General features: G+C 40.2%; 1 protein-coding gene and 1 long non-coding RNA gene across 4 annotated transcripts in view; one reads left to right on the plus strand and one right to left on the minus strand.

The window, feature by feature from the left end:
• Nucleotides 1-24031, plus strand: part of LOC134354880 (uncharacterized) — a 130475-nt gene that overhangs the window by 27663 nt on the left and 78781 nt on the right. The gene's annotated exons all lie outside the window — the stretch shown is intronic.
• On the minus strand, nucleotides 3974-9363 carry tal1 (T-cell acute lymphocytic leukemia 1). Its single transcript, XM_063064976.1, has 4 exons — nucleotides 9212-9363; nucleotides 6641-7176; nucleotides 6132-6211; nucleotides 3974-5640 (listed from the first exon to the last, which is right to left on the minus strand). The coding sequence occupies exons 2-4, from the start codon at nucleotides 7096-7098 to the stop codon at nucleotides 5219-5221; spliced, it is 960 nt and encodes a 319-aa protein (XP_062921046.1). The 5' UTR covers nucleotides 7099-7176; nucleotides 9212-9363; the 3' UTR covers nucleotides 3974-5218.

The raw sequence follows: 24031 nt of genomic DNA on the forward strand, positions 1-24031 counted from the left end.
CTTGAGGGCTGAAATGTGGATTTCTACCTTTCACCTCCACAGAGGCTGCTCAATCTGCTGAGATTCTTACGTCTTTACCTTCCAACATCTACCATCTGCTGTCTTATTTGTCTTTGTTGAGGCTAAGGATACTGCAGGAGGTAGGGGCTTAGTAGCTCAGTTGACAATTTAACTTTTACAGTGCAAATGTGATGGTCTGAAATATCGCATATTTGTAGCACTTGTTCTTGACATTTTTTTTTGCCATTTAGAGTATTTATAACCCACAATGGCACTTAGAGGGGGGATGGAGATTGTGGCCCATAAGAAACAGCCAACTGTAAAGCAAACCAAGTAAATTTACTTAGTGCCTAGCAGTAGAAACAAACTATACCAACTTCCCTCAAAGGTGCAGTGCGATTTCTACAGGAAAAGGTGAATGTGGGAATTAGTTACTTGTAAATCACGTGCACAAAATCGACTACAATCATTTCCATCTGTGAAATTTCTGCTTAAGTCATTATTCAATTTATTAAATCCCCATCAATCTGGCTGATTGTGGAGGTGTCACTCTATTTTCTCCATCTTAATCAGTCCTTTGGGATGTAGCCTCATATGTTTGCACTCTGGTTTTGTGGGTTCTGAGGCAACTGCTGAGGTCAATGAGGGAACCACAGACTGTTCTACAGATGGCGCATGCTAGGGCAGGCGGTTTGGTCATTTGTGAAGTGGTGTGCTGTTTATATCATTTATAGAGGATGTGGTCCTGGTGCACGAATTCTAGATTCTCATTGCCGTCCTGAATGCTCCTTCTCCAACTTGAGCTGTCATGTGCTGCGGATGTTGCTAGGGGTCAGACAGAATGTACTAGGTCAGAGGGATTTTGAGCATATGCTTGAAACTTTCTTCTCCTGCACATGACCGGGCTCAGAACAGAGTGTCTATTTCAGGAGTGTAATATCAAGCATATCCTCACAGAGCTGATGGAGTGCAATTTCAGCCTTGGTGCTGGAGATACTAGGTCACTTTTATTTGGTTGCATCACAGTAACAATTTGTGACAGTCAGAGTAAACTTTCTTGCTAAGATCGGCAGGATGTCTTCAAATGATGTCACAGGAGTCCAGTTTCCTGCACATTCCCCTACTGGAGAGCAGCCAATAAAAAGCAGGAGTATTGCTGACTACACAGCATTCATAATCAAATCACGCATAAGTGTTAATGTGATTCTTGCTTCTTGCTGATGTAATCAGCATGTGGAATAATTACTATAACCCCCTTTTTAAATCCATTTTTGGTGCCAGTTCCTTGGAGAACTCTATTGTTAATTTTTTAGCCAGACTGGTTGGAAACTCCGCGTACTGTAAGTAAATCCTTAGAGTGCGACTCCTAGCACCCACAGTATTATAACTTGCATTATAACTTATAATAAATAATAAAATGCTGCAGATGCTGAAAATCTGGAAAAGAAATCAAAAATTCTGAAAATAGTCATAAGGACAGGCCACATCTGAGAAGAAGAAAAAAACATTTTGGGTATTTTGATAATGATCTTTCATCAGTATGTAAATATTGGCACGATAAACTGAAGAAGCAGATTACTTCATCATCATAAGATCTTAATTATCATTTTGTTGATTTCAGTGGAGCATAAATGCAACTCTACAATGGGCCAAAGTTCTTCTGTAACAGGTTATAACTCAACAATGAAGGAGAAAATTACCTCTCCCCCCTTCCTCTGCCAGTCTGAGGAATGAAAGACCTAGCATTGCTGTTCTGGAAATACTAGTTGCTCTCCAATCTCTACAGAAAAAAAAATCTTATCACTTTAACTTTCACCAAGCTAGAACAGAGATAAAATGTTTCTTCTTAGCTTTCATTTTAATACAGTGGATTCCAGCTAATTAGACCATCGGTTAATTGGGGCAGCCGCTTATTTGAGACCACACTTAAAGAACAAAAACTGATCGAGAAAGTAGTCAGGATTCCTTTCGAATATTTGGAGAACGATGCAGCTAATTTGGACAGGTGACTCAATCTTTAACTCGCGTCAGACTATGGTGAGAAGGCAGGTGTATGGGGTTGAGTGGGATCCGGGATCAGCCTAGATGGAATGGTGGAGCAGACGCGATGGGCTGAATAGCCTAATTCCGCTCATATGTATTATAGTCTTATGGTCTTATGGTCAGATACATGTACTTGTGTGGCCATTACACTGCACATTGCTTACAGCGAACAGTTTTTAAGTAGTGTCAGTTGCATTTTTTGTGTTCATTAGGCAGCAATTTTTGTTACTGATAGTTGGCGAGAAATAACTGTAAGACAATTCAGAAATACTTTGCTTACTGCAATTTCAAATACTAAGGCTTGGAGATGCCAGAGACAGCCAGGAGTGGAAATGAAACAATTTCACTACTTGAAGATTTGGTGGATGCATTGTCAAAAGGGTTGCACGAAGGCAGCTTATTATCTGTTCTAGGTGTTTGGACTGAGTTTGTTCAGTTACAGTTAATCAAAAGAACATGGCAGTGTACACTAGATGAATTCCTCAGTCAATTACTATTAGGAAGTAATACACAGTTTTATAGTACTATAGTAGTATTTGTAGCATTGTAATTTGTTCTGTATTTCATTTAAATATAACACACAATTTATTACTCAGTTAAACAGTAATTTGTCTTTTTATGCAGTTTTAACTATTTCCATGAAAATTTTGGCTAATTTGTCCTGTTTCAGATGTGTCCCAATTAACCAGAATCCACTGTATTTATCATTCCATTATACTTAAACCGAGGATTCACTGATAGGTTCTTTTTATCTACCAACAATGGGATAAAATTCTGGGGTAAACGCAGAGATTAAAGCCGGAAACCCAGTGCATGATTTTGAACTGTACATTTGAGAGAAGCAAATATTAAATATTAAGGAGGAAGGTTTAGGAAAAGTGTGAATTCTACTTGAGTATTAAGCATTTGTGCAGATCATTTATATTAGAATAAAACGTTTCTAGGAAAGGTTTGCTGATGAAGAACTACATTGAGTACATTGAGAAACTAACGACTAGGGATTTAATATTCTTGATGAAATTGTTCCTTTATTTGAAATACTGCCAATGTCTTTTAATGCTGCATTTTCCATCCTACAGAATTATTCCCTTGAGGTAGAACATTCTCTCCTCTGGATGGTGGTGGGAGAAGTTTTGAGCTGCACGGGCGGTATTTAGTCCACTTTTTAGAGTTTCCAAACTATTCTCTGAAGTAATAGCTGAAAAGTGAGAGAGCTTTATAAGAATCGATCCCTTGAATGGACTTATTGATTTCTAAGCTTGGCCGAAAAGTCCGTAAGAACGTGAAATGTCGCTAAAATAAATTTACGCATTATCTGGGTAGACACTTCAATTACAATTCTCAAAAGTTAACAATTGCCGTACTGCAAAATATGTTTCGATTTTATGAAGTCTTCGCTGGGGTGTCAGAAAGATATGAAAATTTGGTCGTCTTACACCTACGCCCATAAATGTACTTTGTTGAATAATTTGTAGAAATCTGTGGGGGGGGGGAGGGATTGGGGAACAGGGGCGGGGAAATAGCAAAGACCTCCCAACTTCCTACGCACAGGTCAGGCTTGATTTAATTATCAGATTAGGTGTTTAAGAGGCGGAACAGTATACATCACACGGATAAAGATAAACATGTGCTGCCATTTCATAAATGTGTTCGCTAGCATGGTAGAAATCACGTATTGTATCTTAACCAAGGAGTAAATTATAAAACTTGGAATGCTTCCTGGTATATTGGTCCTCAGCGTGGACACATCTTTATATCTTTGGCAGAATGTAAATGCATTCTCTGAACTTTGTAGTAGATAGATCCAGAAAAAAATCCAAAATCAAATTTAAAGATGTCTCTTTAACTCGTAAATTGGATTATGTAATCCACTTCCTTGATTTAAGGAATTGGATTTAAAGGTGTAAGCTAGGCAGAGGAGGCTATTAAGTTAAATTGTATACAATTTATTAAAAGTAAATTCTTGGTAATATAACATTGCATATATTTTACAACAATACGTGATATACATACTGCACGCAAACTTTGCAGCCACATTAGGCTTTACAAAGGATACCAGTGAGAATCGCCCTGTCAGAATGTACATTGTAGTAGTTAACAGGTTTCGTTACCCAATCTCTGCTAACGCAGAAACAAAAAGAAACACATACAAAATATACTGAAAGTGCAGCGTGAATTATATACTATGGTATTCACAATACATATAGCAGGCAAAAAGCGAACGTGGAAAATAAGGAGTGTACCATGCCTTTTATAGTTTAAAATTAACAACACATTGTCCATCGAATTATTAAATACATGAATTTCTCTTTTGCAGAATGGTAAAGTACTTAGGAAAAATGTCACAATCTGTACCCATAAAAATGCCTGATATTCTAGTTGTTCCGTTGCGCTTAAGTATTGAGCACATGGAATAAATAATAATCATTTTCCATAAGAAATAGAAAACAGGGACCTGTAAATAGCTGCAACAACTCTGATAATACACAGAAAGTGGTTCATTGTTCACTCAAACCACGAAAATATACAAAATAGTTATCCTAGGAAATTTAATTCTTCAAAGATTTAAACCCTCGGTTTCTTTTATTACTTAAATTACAATATAGCTCAACAATTCACGTGTTTTGTTTTTATTTTGCTTCGTCTTTTAATTTATGAGCTTCCTTATTTCCGCTTAAAGTCCTGGGATCCCTTTTCGGACGCCCAAATTTTAATGTAAAACAAAGTACCTCTCCCCTGCTCAGTGCTTCTTTGATAAATGATTAGTGTGTCCCGGCTGGTGTGTATGAACTGGTTGTGTTGATATAAAAAGCCTAACATGGGGGAAAATTTTACTGTTTTAAATAAAACTAATCCGGTCGTTTTAGGTTTTCCATGACGTAGCCGCCTTTTCTCTCCATAGACGGTGCTCGAAGCTCGTACAATATTTACATGTACCACGATTTTAGGAAATATTACATTGTCTTTAAACAGATTCATTGATAAATCCGGTAAAATTTAAATCCGAAAGGATAGTCATTTTGTTTTTTTGTACCTGAAAATGTTAGTGATACAGAAAATATCAGAAAATAAAACGCTAATCGATTCGGCAGGCGGTAGTAAGAGTAACAGTCTGTGTTATCTTTCAGCTGCAATTTTCCATTCCCCTTGTCGGCTCTTTTTTTTTGCAAGGATATCACCGTTGTCCATTGACATCTGGAGGAAGTATGGAGTGATGGTGGTTTCCGTGTCGTGACTCGAGGTGATCGTGCTCTTCGCTTAGACTTCCCGGGCTTCCTGTTCCATCAAAACAGCTTCCACAGCTCGAGTCTGGAGACATCTCCTGCATGTCATCGCTGGGCAGCCTCGTACTGTCCGCCTCTTTAATCTGTAGCCCGCGCTGTTCGCCCTCCTGTTCTTGATCACTCAGGAGTTTGGCCAAGAAATTTATATATTTCATGGCTAGGCGCAGGATCTCGTTCTTGCTCAGTTTCTTATCGGGTGGGTGTGTCGGGATCAGTTTGCGAAGTTCAGCAAAGGCGCCATTGACATTCTGTTGCCTCCACCGCTCCCTGCTGTTTGTGAAAATCCGCCGGACGATTTTGGGCTGCGTGGTACCTGGAAGCAAAAAAAAACCTGGTTTTAACCAAATGCGTCTCAGACATGTGGAAGTGGTCGCCATGACTTAGAGAAATTTAAGGAACTTTATATTAAAGCCGAACGGTCTGTCGTGACTGTCGGATTATGTGCGCGCACACGTGGCCCCGATTCTATCCCGTGCTTTTTCGGCGTAAATGCACAGAATGTATATGTGAAAACCTGTTGACAGGCGTGAGCGACAAGGAAACAAAATAGGGGCTGGCTGAGATAGATTTTAGATGACTGTTTTATTAAAGCACGACTTTATCCTCCTACTGTAGTGCTACACGACATTAACTATGAGCCTTGTAGCTTCCGCAGTTTTCCCCTTTGCAAAATAATGCACGACAGACTACAAGACATTTCCTACGGCAGTCGCAGTCAGGTGCCTAGCAACTGTATCAACACTCGAGCAGCGATGTGTACGGTTAAAAGATGTGGTAAATCGAAGGCTGAGTGATTGTCCATACCAGTAGTGACTTCCACTTCGTAAGGAGCTGGCCTTCGTTTCGCTCTGTTACTGGGGAACATGTTGAATGGTTCTGGATCACTGGTGTAGCCATTAGAACAAGAAAGGGACATTAGTGATGAGAATCCGGAATCTTATTTATTAAACGTCGACAATCATTTAAAAGAACATGTTCCGAGTAAATAAAATCTAATCGCACAGGTTATTATTTCTTGTATCGATCAACATAATCATGAATAGCGTACATCTGACAGTAAAGATTCGGTGACAAAATTACCACGTCTAAAGCAGTCCTTATTGAATGATCATTACAACGAATAGCATTTTATAAATCACAGTTTGCATTAACTCAATTTATCATCATTTGCTAATCGGAAAGCAATTTTGAACGCGGGTCACATCAATTTGCAATTCAATTGTTGTCATGTACTTGTTAAGCTCCACGATCTTAAAAAAAACTTAGAAAAAATGGGGTTTTCGGATCTAACCAGCTTCCACAACGAGACTGACCTGCTTAGAAGAGGCAGGGTCTGATACTGGGACGTGCTGTTGTACAGCATCGCTCTGGCTGCAGGCAGAGTGAGGTGAGCTGCCGTTAACTGGACCATCCGATTCTCACTGACTGGGCTCTGAAGAGTCAGAGGCACCGGGGGTCTTGACAACTCGGTGGTCGGCACTAAATGAGTAAACGTGCCTTTCTGATCACTCTCATTTATAGGCTGGACCCCTCTTTGCATCAGGTTTATGACGGGCACTTCCGATAGGGGATCAGGGGAGTCGTGCCTTGTTTCCTTGGAAACCCCATCACTTGACGCAGTTCGCTGCTCAGCTTGGACCCGGTGTCCTTCAGTGGATTGGTCTGCAGGCTCGCTCGTGTTTTCCGGTGCCTGGCTGGGGGAATCTTTCTGAACGGGGCTCAGGTCATCGCTGTCATTTTCACCATGATCCAGTCCGACCTTTTCCATCATCGTGTTGAACAGCGGAAATCGTCAATGTCTGAGCTGAGTTCGCGTCAAAGGTTGGAAGAAATGCCGAAGCAACTTCATCTGAAAGAAACATTGCCGTAAGACACAGGGGGAAACAGCAATCGCGAAAAAGGCGACCTCAATTATTTTTTTTGCACAATAAAGTAAACGCTCTGGCGACTTCGCCAGTACATTTACTGACTTTATAGTCCAACGATCTTTAGGCGCATTAAATGGGAGTAACTACGAATATTATCACCAGCTGTACAAAATATCAAAGCCGCTGAAAATGATTTAAGCGTTCTTGAGGTTACAAATATTGATCTGAAGCTAAATATTCAACACAAGCGAATGCAATATACAAATTAACAGTTGCAATTTGCTTTAAAGGGGGAAAAAAGAAGTCAAGTTTCCGTCCGCTATGCGCATCAAAACTGAATGTAAATATAAACTTGGTCATTTCGCCAAGGTGAAAATGTGAAGCGATGCGAACTATTCGTGTGCATTTGCTTCAATCGAATTAAATAAGAAACTGCTGTATTCTCCCATTTATAAAACGCATTATATTTCATTACACACCCAAAGTCAAACACTCACGTTGAGTTATAGGCTACTGGGAGTTATATTCGTTTCTTGCACTAAAGTCGATAGAGACTATCCAGCACCTGCAGCATTCACGTTCTTTTAATCTTCATAGAAAATAAAAGCTCCTTAGACGGATTGAGCTTTTCACAGTTTATGGAAAATCAACCGAGATACGTAAACAGTTGATCAATTAAAGATTAGGTTTAAATAGTCCCTGAATTCTAAACATGCAGGACACGTTGTAATCTTTTCAAAATTAATTGTATACGAGCTCAGAAATATATATGTAATTGTACCCTAAGACCGAACTACTCCACTGTCCAAGGTATTTAAAAGGAGATTAGGATGGCAATTCCGGTTGTAACTGGCACACTTCATGCCATCAGAAAAAGAAACATTCCCTAGAAAGAAAACTGGAAGACAATACTAGCTACAATTATATAATTTACATATATTATATAATAAAATGTGGAGTTTGGTGTAAGGTAACACGAATACGCCCAGCAAAGGAAACACTTCCATCACGTATTTGTTTCGATTTAAAAAAAACATCTTAGAAATATGCGGTGAGCTAACTTCTGTCCCATTAAAATGACATCCAGTCTGACGGTGCCGCATTTAGCAGTTCCGGGCTATGTGTGTATGCCCAACATGAGGCCTCAACGGAATGGAAAGGACAAAATAAACATACGAGCACAATGGGACGAAATGAGTATTTCAGGGGAGCCGGTACTTGTTACCAATATCGATGTTATGATCACAATATTTTACTGCATCTAAATAGGTTTGTTCATCTGAAGTGAACACCCAATATTGGGAAAAGTCCAAGCTAAGACAATAATCTATATTTATTGAAACTTTATTTTGTACTGAGTTGTGGCGAGGATGGAACAGGAATAAATCACCTTTAAGATTTCATAACGCTATTCATTAAAAATACCCCCAATCTAATTAAATGTATGATAGTCTGAATCCCCATCAGTTCTCAGAGCGAATTCATAAATAGTGGGCAATTTGTTTATACATTCCTGGAACGAATCCTAGCGAAAACAATCGTCGTATGAGCCAGATAAATGTTTATAAATGCCGTTGTTTTTCTCTCTTTCTTCTGGCACTTAATTACTGTTGGGATGAACGGTGAAAACCTTCAGATGATCAAAACGGCAATTATGAGAAACTGTTGGATCATAATGCTAAAGAGGCTTCATCTATTTCTGTTACTGCACTACTTTTCCATTAGAAAAATCATCTCTATTTACACAAATCAAATTAAAATATCATTAAAGATTTCATTATACATAATCCATTAGGCAATTAAAAATGTCCCAAGAAAGACTCCGCACTCCTGGGATTATTGCAAACAATGCTTGCAGCCATTTCTATTTTTGATTATTTATTTCGTTGCAATTTTAAAAAGTACTTTTATGTCGCAATTATTTACGTTCCATTCGAAATTAGTTATAATTCGTCATCTTAAAGTGTTGAAGAATAAAACGCGCCCTTAAGAGCCGACAATTAGATAGATACTCACCATCCTCGCTTATTAGAAAAGCGTTAGCAGCCATTTTCAGCCCCCTCCATGGCTGATCTTTGTGCTGTATTAAGTTTTTTTGGCAGCTTATGCTTGGAGAGTGGAGTAGATTTTACATCACGTTCGATTTCCTATTTAGTATGGAGAGCGGAACACTACAGCAATGTGGCCAGGCGAGATAAGAAACCAGCCCAGGCCGCCCTGCCCAGATAAGACAGCCAAGCCATTATTTATGAAATGATTCATTATTATTTGGCAATTTTATCGAGGGAAAGCGGAAAAATATTGCATGGATATGCATAGGAATAACTTTGGAACGCAAGGCATAACAACCTTATATAGATTTTTTTTTGTGGCACTAAAAGAGATTGCAGAATAGCAAAATACTCTTGCCTGCCTACCTGAATTGTAATTTATATATGTTTTCTTTGTGGTAATTATCCCATGTTTTCATTAAACTGGAAACACCTACTCAGCCTTTAATTAATTTTAATGACGAATTCAAAGCGTCCACGGGACTGTTCTTTCCCCTTTCTATATCTCTCTCTCCGTGATGGAACCAAACAAAGCCGCTGTTAAGGAAGGACATTGGGTAAAATAGTTTCCCATGTTTCCTCGCCATTTGGAAAATATAGACATTTCCTAGACAGGCATTTTACCATGAGCGGTGTTGAAGGCCGGTATATTTTAAGACTTAAGAGAAATGATTCCCTATCAGAGATGTGATTACACTGCGATAGGCTAGGACAAATTTAACATTAAGACCAGGAGTGAAAATACTTTATCAAAACCTTAAAGATCACTACAAAGGCAGATTGCTTGATTCTGTTTTAATTACCCGGAATGGCTTTTTGGGGTTAAAATCGTTTATTTCAAAAATGGCAGTTTAAAAAAAATAATCGGAATGAAGCATTCTTAAATGTATTCTGTCAATTATTTTTATTGTACACTTGATTACTGAACACAATTAAGCATGCGATATCAATTAATTATCAAAGCGTAAATTATATAGAATTGAAAGATAAATTTCACATTAGAAACGTAAAGCTTTGAATATAGTGCTGAGATGAAATAATTTTCTGAAAGTTGTCAAAGCTGTTTAAGTTAAAGGCGGCCACCATTAGCTTCTAATAATTGGATTTGATGGACGCCTTCATCCAATAATAGGTTAATGGCAAGTCGAGTTTGTAACACAAGTAATCTTTAAAAAAAAGGTTGGATCCGATCTGAACTGGTAAGATTACCTTGATTTATAGAATATTTTTAATGTGTAATTAAGTTGCTACACCAATAATTTATATGGTTGCTAAGGCCAACACGGCAATTTTAACGATGCCCCAATGAAAAGTAACCCGTTTTTTTGCTGCACTATTATGAGCACAGCCAGCATGAACTTGTAAGTATTTTTTAATCTGTAGGACACGTCGTGCCCATACATTTCTTTATCCAATTTCGAGTCCATTTATTTACTTGTTATAAATATTAATGAGTATATGGTAACTTGGATCTTCTAACAAATTAATGTCCTAACTATTTATTGGAGATTGAAACCTTAGTTTAAAAGAGCCAGGTTCAGCGGCCTGTCTGCTAACATCTGGCATCAAGATCCTAAAAGTAAATGAAACCGCGAACACTTTACCCCCCCCCCCACCCTCATCCCTCCACTCCCAAGCCAGAGATCCGCGTCGCCATATCGCGCTCCATGACTGATGTAGCCTACATAGGAAATTTCATGTTGGTTTATCTGTACATTCATATTTTCTGCGTGGGCAACTGCAGCAAAATACAAAATAAAATAGATAGCTGTAAATACAGCTACAGCTTAGCGGGGCTTGTTCCAAAAAGTAATGAATAACTATGAGGTGTAACTGTCTTGAATATCTGGCAGGGTTACCTTATCGCGAATAGCTGTATTTGTAATACCGATGATGCCCATAAGAACTGGGACTAGAGTTATAAATACCATTGAAAACGGGCTTTATTAGGACTGAGAAGGTTTATGTTGGTCCTGTTCTTATTTTTTGCTCTCTGATAAATTGTTGAACTGATTAACTTTGAGAAATATTTAAGAGTCTGACACAAAAGTGACCAATACTTATGAAAAATAAAATTGCCTATCATTAAGACATGAAAACATTGCGTTGCTATCAAATGCTGTAAATTACCATTTTTGCAGAATAACTAAATATTTTCAATCAATTTACTGAAAGAGTGTAAAGTCTATTGTGTTTTCCATGAAGTAAGTTGAAATTAATCGTGAAGATCAATGATTGTGTCTCTAGAATTTGTATTATATTGACAATGGCGTAGAGGAGAATTTCTTATTATTTGTATTTATAATTCTCCATTCCACTTGTCGGATTCAGTAATCTAATTGGAAGCCAACCCTTTGCACGGGCAGTTACAGTCATTTCGATACAGAATCATTCTGCTGGCTTTTGGGAGATTGCACAGTAAAAATGTTTCACGCATTCCAAGAAACGGATTGGCTCTACGCTCAGCGTTTGCTCTCTGTGCTAGATAGGAATATAGATAAAGTATTTAGTTGGTTGTATCTTCTAAAAATGTGTTATTAATTTCGCGGTATACGGCACGAACAAACTGACATTATTACCCCACAGAAAGAACAGTTGTTCTACACTCCAGGAGAAAACGGAGATCGACATTGTAATTCTCTGTCTAAACAATGGGATGGATCCCTCAAAGTAGCTTAGCCGTCTTTAAGAAATAAAGGCGTTTATAAAGTGTTTCTTCCACCACGAACCCGACCCTAGAGGAGCTTGTATTGAATAAGTCCAATCATTTTAAACCGCTGTTTGACTAATATTGGTTTTTCGCGATGTGGGTATCTTTGCAAAGGTTAGTAATGATGACCCATGTCTAATTGTTCTTGGTAAGATGATGGTAGCCGCCTTCTGAAGCCACTGCAGTTCTTTCAGTTTAACGTACCTTCACGAAGCTGTTGTGGAGATCCAGGAGACAAGACCATAAAGCTAAAAGATATAGGAGCACAATTAGGCCGTTCGGCCCATCGAGTCTATGGCTACAGCTGCTCAGACAAATTGGCTGGGGAATAGCAATCCAGGTTAGAATTAGGATTTGCAGTCCAGAAAAGAATATTTCCAGGTTAGAATGGAAGTCTGCTGGTGTTCCTTGTAGCTGCTACCATTGCTCCTTCTGGTAGAGGACATCGAAGTTTAGGGTGAAGGTGTAGGAGTAGCTAAGTGAATAATTGTGGTATATTTTGGAAATGCACATTTCTCTGCCAGCATGGTCAGTTAAGTATTTAAATTGCTTTGGATTGTAAACAAATAGGTGGCAGTAACTTGAGTTGTGTTGGGATTCCTCAGTGTTTGTTGAAGTGCACTCATTCAGGAAAGTGGATTTCCTACGTAGAGCTGGTGCTCCATCACACTCCTGACTTAAGCCTTATAGATACTGGAAATGCATTGGGGTGTGAGGAGATGAATCACTCACTCCAATATACCCGCCTCGAACCACCTCTTGTTGCTAAAGCCTTTATGTAGTTCAGTTTTACAGTCATGGAGTAATTCAGCTTGGAAATAGACCCTTTAGCCTTTAGCCCAACTTGCCCATGCTGACTATAGTGCTCAATAAGCTAGTCCCATTTGCCCTCCTCTGGAACTGCTTGGCCAGAGATGTGGCTAGTTTTGAAGCACCAGCCATCAATGCCATAGACTGGATATCATCTAATTCCCTCTGTTATGTTCAATCCATCACTCTCAAACTTTATCTATAACCAATGAAAATCTTTGGAAGAAACTGCAATGGGTCTTCCATTCACTGAACATGGTTGCAAATTCTTCATCCTTTTCTTCAGCACACACATGCTGGGCTCTGCAGTAGCTTGGATTGTCAATGCTCTTGGATCCATCTCCTCTTCCCTTTAGCTGATTCATTTTCCATCACAGTTCATGACTGATGTGGCAGCTTTATCTCATTCATTAATTGTGTGAATGCTTGGTTCTGTCTATTGCATGGTGCGTTTACTCTTTATCATAGAAATAGTTCTGCATTGTTATCTCATAAGATTGACTCTCCATTTTTACAAAACCCTGATGCTGCTCCAAGTATGTTCTTTCACCCTCCTCATTGAACCAGATGGGTTTTGGCTTGCTAGAAATGGCAATGTGAAGGCTATTCCAGGCCATCAGGTGGTCTACATTTTTGCTGCTGCAGATAGTCAACACCTCCTTAAGGTGCTAGGAAATCAGTTGTGAATGGTTCCCAATTACCATATTAGTTCATACAACACAATGGAGTTAGTGTAATGCTGAGACTTGTGCTGCAATGGAATGAATATCTTTGCCACCTCACAGGACTGTGGCCCATTCTATTTGTATTACTTTCAAAGCTGAACTTTAACATCTCAGTCATAATCACAAGTAATTTTATTTGAAGAGGTGCAGTCGACGTTTCAGGCCGAGACCCTTCATCCTGATGAAGGGTCTCGGCCTGAAACGTTGACTGCACCTCTTCCTAGAGATGCTGCCTGGCCTGCTGCGTTCACCAGCAACTTTTATGTGTGTTGCTTGAATTTCCAGCATCTGCAGAATTCCTGTTGTTTTAATTTTATTTGAGCTCTGTTACATGATTATCCTGTATCCTTCAATATGTTTGTCTTTTTTTGTCTCCACAAAAAGATATATTTTATCAATATCTCATGTAGCCTGCCAAGTAGGGAGGAAATGCTAAACCATAATATTACTTACTGAGTCATAAATGAATTGGCAAATATACAACAATCTGTGATGGAAGGCAAACCATGTTTGATTAGCTTAGGCAATGGACTGGCTAAAAATGGATATTTCTACCAACATGTGCATAACAAGACTTGAAGTGGCATATTGGTGCAATATGGCAGGATTGCTGATTTATCAAAAGTACCAATATTAGGAAGTAGTGATAAACCCTGAAGCCGTCTGGTCCACTTATGTGACCACCTGGTCACCTGGCACTAATGTAAAAGATAGCAGAAATCTGCTGAGGGCCCAGCAGGCACAGAGTCTTCAACCATCAAAGCACTTAACTGGTAAGGTCATCATTTATGCCTATTAGATTTTGAATAAAGTGAAACCATATAGGCTAAAATACTCAAAATAAATTCAATGAATAAAGTAATTTTTTGTTGAGTACTTTGGAATATTTGAAGAACATAGAAAGCATGCTTGTTAATGTAAGTACCTAACCTACCAATCATGTGGTAGCACTCCAATGCATAAAAGCATGCAGGCATAGTCACAAAGTTCAGTTGTAGTTCAGACCAAGCATCAGAATGGATGTGATCATGACTTTGACCATAGAATATTATTGGTGCAAGACAGTGATTTGAGTATCTCAGAAACTGTTGACTCACTGGGATGTCCATGAACCACAGTGTCCAGAATTTGCCGAGAATGGCACGAAAAGAAAAATAAATCATCCACTGAGCAGCAGTTCTGTGGGTGAAAATACATTGTTAATGAGGTAAGTCAGAGAAGAATGATTAGACTGTTTCAAGCTAACAGGAGGGTGACCATGTAGGATAACATAATTGTGAGAAATGTACATAACTCACACCACAGACATTGAGTTGGGGTTTTGCTTTAAGGGGCTTGTTTGACATAATTACATTTTTACATAAAAAAGTTTTTTAGCGTGGTTTTCTCTCCCTCAGTAAGCCTGGTCAACAAGGCCCCTAACACAAGGATGCCCATGGCTGTGAAACAGACATCGGTGGACCTGTACTTCTACCGTGCTGACTTTGGTAGGAATGCTGGGAAGTGCTGACTGCCATGCAGCTTTAACAGCGCCAGTGCATCGGGACCTCAGAGGTCTGTGAACTCCATGGGTTCCAGCTGCCAGGGTCATCTACTGTTCATTATGGACACCCTTTTAGGGCGATGTTTCCTGTGTGACTTGGGTGCTCAAGTGAGTGTTGCCTATTGATGAAAAGGCAAAGAGTGACGAAACCTCACTGGAAACTGTCAACGGCAGTAAGATCCAGACTTATGGGGCACAACAGGTGAATTTCTGCTTCAGTGGACAACGCTATACGTTGGGCCTCATCTGGCTAAAGTGCCTAGTCCTCTGCTCGGTGCAGATTTCTGTGTGTCCAAGGACTATGAGTCGATCTTAAGAACTGCTGGCTTGTGGTTGTCAAGGACTTTGGGTTGTTACCCTGCTCCCCCAGTAAGCTCCCCACAACAACTCTGTCAAGCACATGAGAGCTTACTCGACCGCTGGGTGAATTCCCAGACCTCACCAAGCCCATATTCCCCACTATAGTTGCAAAACATGGGGTTCAACACCACATTTCCACAACTGTCCCACTAGTTCATATATGCATGTTTAGACTAGACCCAGAAAATCTGGCAACTGTGAAGGCTGAGTTACCAACATGTAAAGACTTGGCATTGTATGCCAGTCGAATAGCCCCTGGGCTTCACCCCTCCATATGGTTCCTAAGTCTGATGGTGGTTGCTGCCCTTGTGGTGATTACCGATGCCTTAATGAGACCACTACCTTGGAGATTGTCACCCAGTCCTACTCATTCAAGACCTTTCGGCACGTATGATGGAAAGTCAATTTTTTTCAAAGTCAATCCAGTTAGGGGCTACTATTGGGTGCCTGTCTGTTCAAAGGATATTCCCAAAACAGCTGTGATAACCCCATTTGGCCTTTTTGAGTTTCTGTGTATGCTGTTTGGATTGAAAATTGCAGCACAGACTTTCCAATGGCTGATGAACTCTGTATATAAGACAGATTTTCTTTTTGTTTACCTGGATGACATACTTGTCGCCAGTGCGTCTAAATCCGAACACGTATCTCATCTCCATGCACTTTTCCAACACTTAAGCCGACACGGGTTGATTATTAACCCTGCTAAATGCCAGTTTGGGTTGTCAACCATTGACTTTCTCAGCTATCACATTTCTGCAGAAGGTGCAAAGCCCCTCCCGTCAAAGATAGCTTTCCCGTCACCCCATACTCCTAAAAAAACTACAGGAGTTTTTAGGCATAGTGAATTTCTATTACTGCTTCATTCCATGAGCAGCTGAACCTATGCTGCCCCTGTAGAGTGTACTAATCAAGTGTTTGACTGGTCAGGGGATATAACCCAGGCATTTGATGATACCAAGCGAGTTCTTTCTAACGCGACCCTAATGGCATATCAACTCCCCAATGCATCCATAGCCATCATAACTGAAGCCTCAGACTATGCTACGGGTGCTGTGCATGAGCGGCTAGTCAGAGGTGTGTGGCAACTGCTCACCTTCTTCAGTCAGCAGCTCTGTCTACCCAAAAGGAAGTACAGCATGTTTGACCATGAGCTTCTCGGTCTCTTATCTGGCTGTCTGCTATTTTCATTTTCTTCCAGAGGGTCACCATTTCACAGTGTTCATTGACTACAAAACCCCTCGTGCACGTGATGGCCAAATTAGTAGACCCTTGGTCTGCATGGCAGCAATGCCACCTGGCCAATTTAACAATGGATGTACAACATATCAAGGGTAAAAATAATACCATGGCCAGTTGCTTCTCACAGCCAGCCACTGAGACTGTATACATAAGGGTTGACTATGCCGACATGGCAGCTGACCAAGTTCCTGACCCAGAGGTCCTGTCTTACTGAACAGCAGACATGAGCATGCAATTGGCTGACATTAAGTTTGGGAAGCTGGGGTTTCCCTCCTGTGTGATTTCTCGCCTTCCTCCTATTGTGCCTGCATACTGGAGAAAGACTGTTTTCAACTCCTTACATGGCCTCTCACATCTGGAGTAGAAAGCCTCACAAAAACTGCTTGCTCTAAAGTTTGTTTGGCATGGCCTCCCTCTTCCCCCTTCCCACGTTTTCACGCACCTTCTGACATTGAAACTATGCCACCAGATGGTCAGAGGTCATCCCTCTAGTATTAACAACGGCCGCAGATGTGGCTTGGGCGTTCATCAGCACCTGGGTTGCTCAGTTTGGCACCCTATCTGATGTTTCCTCTGACTGTGGACCTCTGGGCTGCAATGGCCCAGAACCTTGGCGTTAGGATACATCACATCATGGCTTATCACCTGCAGTCCAATGGCGTATGCAAGCAGTCTCACCGCCCCTTAAAGGCTGCTCTGCGGGCTTCCCTGACCGATGAGTGTTGGCATGAACATCTTCCATGGGACCTGCTGGGGCTCAGTATTGCTCCAAAAGAGAACCTGCAGTTATTCATGGCAGAGTCGGCATATGGGCAGCCATTACGAGTTCAAGGTGATTTCTTTCCTGATGCCATGACTGCCTGGTCAGTCTCTCAACAGCGTTCCTTCCTCCTTAGTAAATTCAATTCCTTTTCACCTACTCCTACCTCCCATCATAGCGTACAGCACCCTTGGGTCCCTGTTGATCTACGTTCCACCTCATTTGTTTTTTGTCCACCATGACACACACCATCATCGCCTTAGGCCCCCTTATGATGGCCTATTCTACATTTTGGAACAGGGCGACAAGACTTTTATCATACATAAGAAGGCTAAACCTGAGCAGATTTTGGTAGATCACCTTAAACTGGCCCAATAAGATTTGGAGTATTCCGCAGCCCTGCCCCTGACATCATAATGTGACCATGTGAGTGTTAATGCACCTCTGCATGAGACAGAGGCACTTGCTGTTCCTTCACCCATGGAATCCAGGACCCAAGTGGGCTGGGGTGGGGGAGAGCTGTGTAGGGTAGCATAATTCGGAGAAATGTACATAAATCACAACTGCCATTGAGTTGCAGTCTTGCTTTAAGAGGCTGGTCTGACATGATGACATTATTATGTAAAAGATTTTTTAGCATGTTAGTCCTGACGAAGGGTCTCGGCCTGAAACGTCGACTGTACCTCTTCCTAGAGATACTGCCTGGCCTGCTGCGTTCACCAGCAACTTTTATGTGTTTAGCGTGTTGTGTAGGTTTTGGAGTTATATAGTATGTGTAATGGGTTTCAGTAAACATAAAATGCTTCAAATTGTTTTATCTTTGGAAACCTAAAACAGTAACTCAAATAACCATATGTTACAACAGTGGTGATTAGAAGAGCATCTCGGAAGGCATAGCACGTCAAGCCTTGAAGTGAGTGGGCTACAGCAGCAAAAGACTACAAACATACACTCAATGGCAACTTGATTACATATGGAGGTACCTAATACATCTGCCAGTGAGTGTAGATGTACATTGATTATCTAAGTCTTTGTCAGTCTAATAACATGAAGAGGATGTTTTCATAATGGGGAAGTCTAGGACCAGAGATCCTCAGAATATGACATCCCTTTAGAACACAGATGAGGAGGGATTTTTTTAGTCTAACTTCATTGCTGTGGATGGCTGTGGAAGCCAAGTCATTCAGTATCTTTAAAGTGAGGGTTGAAATGTTCTTGATTAGTAAGGGCATCAAAAGGTTGCAGAGAGAAGGCAGAAAAATGGCGTTGAGAAGGATAATGAATCTGACATGATGGAGTGGTGGATCAGACTTGATGGGCCAAAAGGGCTAATTCTGCTCCTGTAATGTCTTTATGGTCTTATAGTTTAGAATTATTGACTCAGACTTTGTAGATAACAACCAAGGACTGCTGCCCATAAAAATTTTCTATCTGTGCAACATAGATTTTCCTTAATTCAAAGTAACTTTTAATCTTGCCATTTGTGACAGCAGCTGAGAACTCTTCAATCAGTTTGAAGAAATCTCAGAAGTAGCAAACCAGAATGTAGAAAACAAGTATCATAATTCATAGTAATATCAATTTCTAGAAACAGCATTAGTAATTGAATTAAGATGAAAGATGAAACGTGCTAGTTTGATCATATGAGAAATCAGGTAATGATGGACTGATTGCTCTGCAATCAAGCTTGACCTCACTTCTGTATGTAACATCGATCGATTTTGTATACAGTTTGTACTTAACTATCCTTCCACACTTTGCAATTTACTAAAGAAATTTTCCTGGATTTCCTTTTATTTTGAAGAGATTGCTTAAATTTTTGTCATTAATCTGATTTTCTCTCTTCCATTAATGTAAATGTTCTAATTAATTTGCCTTTTCTTCTACGGATGACAGTTTGTCGTGAGTCCAGACGTGCACCCATCCTGTCTCCAATGTTGCGATGAAAACTTCTAAAAATTGTAGAATTTTAAAATGTCATCCTGATAGGAACTATTATTTTTTTCAGTGCCAGTGAGAGTGGATGAGTGATAGGACAGGAAGGAGGTCAGTGATTATTAAACAGAAATTAAAACTAAGTAAACTATTAAACATCTGAGACCTCGAGCATAATACATTCAGTGAGAATAGGAGGTGATGTTCACATCTAACCAATGATTTGTGGTCAATTTCATCTGCAATAACTGCAGTTCCATTCCCTGTGGAGCAAAAATGGATCATTGGCATCAATAATAGGATCTCTGCATTTAATTGTGCAGGCATGGATGCCAGAAGTTGTTATCAATTTCACACAATAACACTGGTGGGTACAGATAGTTACACTATCAATGTAACTGCAACTCCAGGCTAATGTGTTATCACCCATTTCACCAATGAACATGTTGTAGTTCTATTAACTGTTCCCTTCCCCATTAGGTGTTATACACATTCAAATCTCAGCAGTATTTGTCAGCAGTCTAGGTAGATCACAGTTAAAACTCTGCCTCTCACATGCTCAAGCTTGGGCACACACATGCACACAACTCCGTAAGGGAGGAGGATTCTGATACTTTTTATTGCGAATCCAAACTTGCCAAGCCACCTGTGGGATCCTAATTGCACTCTCAAGGTTAGATGAGCACAGACCAGAGATCAAATCTAAACCTTCTTAACGTCAGCTTTCTTTCTCCATTAGGGATTAATCATGAGCCTTCATATACTGTTGAAACAATTACATTTTGCACATATATGTTTCAAGAATAGTCTAAATGTCTTCAGTTATTATAACTTCATATTCATAAGACACTCCCATCAAGAAGTTTGGAATGATAACTACTTTCTTGTTGTATCACTTGGAGTACCTGTTAAAGTCACATCACAAACAAAACCCTTAAATTTTCCAGCTTGTCAGTCAATCAGTGTCAAAGGCTCTTGTTTCCCAACCCAAATGTACGAAACATACAGTGAAAGAGACAGAAGATAAGTTAACATATAAAAGCGTGAGTTCCATTCCAGTATAGTGGAACCTTCACAGTTCCCGACCAAAATCTCACCCTTCCACCCCTGCAGAACAGAAATCTTCTATTGGAAGCAAGAAGCGAAAAATGATTTGGAAATTACTGGAGTATCACATCTTATGACAGGTGTTATCAATTAGTATTGTGTTCCCCTTTCTCTTTAGGCAGTGTTAATTTTGAGATGTAAGCTGCTGGAAGCTTAAATTGATAATGGCACTGTATTCAGCAGGGAAAATGGCCCTTTGGTCCCCGACTGTGTCAAAAATAAAGACAATTTAAATCGCACAACTGCCTGCATGAGGTCTACATCTCTCAATTTCCTGTCTATTTGTGTGCCTCAAAGTATTTGTTTCCAACACCCTCCCTGGCAACATGTTCCAGCAAATTCCACTTCCAATTTTAAAAAATACTCTGTAAATTTCCTATAATTTTCCCCTTCCCCACAACCACCCCCCCCCCCACCAACCCCACTTCCCAGCTTTAACACTCTACCCTGTAGTATTTGAGAATTCCATTATGGGAAGAAGACTATGACTATCTACCCTATCGCTGCCTCTCATCATTTTTTATACCTCAATTTAATCATCCCTCAGCCTCTGACACACCTAAGAACACAATCCTATTTTGTTGAACCTGTCATTACAGTTAATACTCTCTGATCTAGGCAACATCCTGGTGAACCACTCCCATACCCTTCCCAAAGCCTCCACAACTTTCCTGTAATGTGGTAATCAGAAATGTATATACATTACTCCAAATGTGCCTAACTAAAGTTTTATATGGGTGTAACATGACTTTCTGAATTTTACACACAACAACCTGACCAGTAAATGAAGGAATGTTGTATCCCTTCTTTACCACCCTTCCTACTTGTATCGCCACTTTCAAGGTGTTATGGACTTGCATTCTGGAGTTCTTCAATGCTCCTAAGGATCCTGATACGGACTGTATGGTTTCCTCTTAACTTTCACTTCCTACATTTCACTTCCCCACACTCCTACAGATTAAACTCGATCTGCCTTTTCCCTTTCTACATTTCCAGCTAGTATATATCCTGCTGAATCCTTTGACAAACTTTCTTATTATTATCCAGCATTCTGCCAATTTTCATGTTGTCTGTAACCTACATTTTCATCCAAATCATTTATATATATTACAAACAACAGAGGACACAGTACCGGTCCTTGTGGGACACCACTGGTCACAGTCAGAACAGTAGCCCTCTATCACTACACAAGAGATTCTGCAGGTGCTGGCGATCCAGAGTAACACACACAAAATGCTCGGTCAGATAGCAGCTATGAACAGGAATGAAGGGTTGGCATTTTGGGCTAAAACCCTTCAAGAGAAGGGTCTCAGCCCGAAACATCAACTCTTTATTTCTCCCCATAGATGCTGCCTAAGCTGCTGAGTTCCTCCACCACCAACCTCTGCCAAGTTCATTTCAAACACATTCTTGTAAATCTCCATGGATCCCATCAGCCCATCATGAGCGGCCTTGTTGAAACTTTACTAAAGCCCATGTGTATATCATCCATTGTCATACCCTTATCAATCATCTTCGTCACCTCCTCAAAAACTCGATGGTTTACAAAGAATAGAGTAAATGATGAGGAAAAAAACCAAGTTTAACTGAAGTCAATTTATGTGCTTAAAGAGCAATGGGTGGGGAGGGGAATTGAAGGCGGAATTTATGGATTTGGAACTGGGTTGGAGGTTAACTACTTTTAGTATGAATTCACATTGGAAGCCTGAAGTCAACTTGTTGGTCTGGTGGAGTTTGGGTTGTCACCTTCAATAAGACAATCACTCATTAAGGACAATATTAATTGAGGGACTGCGACCTTTGATGAGAGCAGGCAGATTTCCCAGAACTCACCAATGTAATCACAGCCAGAGTGTACCACTGGATTGCTTTAGTGTAATCCAACCTCAAGTCACATTCTATGTTTACACAAGGATGTTGTGCGAGAAGGATGATTAGAAAACTTGGAGATATATTTTTAGTCAATGGAGAAAAAATCGATAATGCTGTTCAGTTGCCTAACTTTAAAATTGACTGCCTTAAAGTGTAGGTCTCTGTGGCCAAATAAGAAAAATTGTTATGTATGGTGCCTTCCTTTTGCCTCAGAGGGTGACACAATTGCGACGGTCAACTGGCAGACTATCCATCAATGACCCACAGCTGCACTGAAGGGAAGTGTGCAGTTCCCAGCACAAATGTAGAAGATATGTTCCTCAAATACATCTAAGCAGTGTTACTTCATCACGTTGCATGAGTTGCAGAGAGGCATTTGTAGCTGGGATAAGATGTCTGTATAATGAATGGATTTAGTAGTCACAATTTTGCATTGATTATCAAAGCATTCCCATCCCAGGACCCTAACAGGTCACAATTAGAAACCTCTACATGATTTCCCATTTATTGGTATACTCTTGTACAAGATAGGAACTCAAAGGATTTTCTTCCAGAGAAGCAAGTTAGACAACTTTGCCTCTAATGAAACCAGATGGGATAGGCAAATGTGTGTGTTCACTACACCAGCTGAATTACAATGAGTGCAAGGACTCATTGATTATGGGAACACCACTATCTGAGTGTTCTTCATCTTTCTGTGCAGATACAGATGTGCACATGGTTGCATGGCAGCTGGCTTGACTTTTAGCAATTCACAGGTAGATAGATAGGGTCATAATCTTTCCTGGAGATAGGTGACCAAAACTGCACATAATGCTCCAAATTAGGTTTCACCAACATCTTAGAAATATAGAAACATAGAAAACCTACAGCATAATATAGGCCCTTCGGCCCACAAAGCTGTGCTGAACATGTCCTTACCTGAGAAATTACCTAGGGATACCCACAACCCTCTATTTTTCTGAGCTCCACATACCTGTCCAGGAGTCTCTTAAAAGACCCTATTGTATCCACCTCCACAACCGTTGCCAGCAGCCCATTCCACGCACTCACCACACCCTGCATAAAAAAAATTCCCCTGATATCTCCTCTGTACCTACTTCCAAGCACCTTAAAACTGTGCCCTCTCGTGCTAGCCATTTCAGCCTTGGGAAAAAGCCTCTGACTATCCACACAATCAATGCCTCTCATCATCTTATACACCTCTATCAGGTCACCTCTCATCCTCTGTCGCTCCAAGGAAAAAAGGCCAAGTTCACTCAACCTATTTTCATAAGGCATGCTCCCCAACCCAGGCAACATCCTTGTAAATCTCCTCTGCACCCTTTCAATGGCTTCCACATCCTTCCTGTAGTGAGGCGACCAGAACTGAGCACAGTACTCCAAGTGGGGTCTGACCAGGGTCCTATATAGCTGCCACATTACCTATAGCTCCTAAGCTCAATACCATGATTGATGAAGGCCAATGCACTATATGCTTTCTTACCACAGAGTCAACCTGCACTGTAGCCTTGAGTGTCCTATGGACTTGGACCCAGTTGTATAATCTTGTACAACTTCAACATAACATCCCAACTCCTGTACTCAATATTTTGATTAAATAGAATCAGAATCAGATTAATATCACCGGTATACGTCATGAAATCTGTTGCTTTGCAGTACAGTATATTGCAATATATAATCATAAAAAAACTATAAATTACAATAAGAAATGTGTATTGAAG

The sequence above is a fragment of the Mobula hypostoma genome, chromosome 12, assembly GCF_963921235.1.
Source record: "Mobula hypostoma chromosome 12, sMobHyp1.1, whole genome shotgun sequence".
NCBI lineage: Eukaryota > Metazoa > Chordata > Chondrichthyes > Myliobatiformes > Myliobatidae > Mobula > Mobula hypostoma.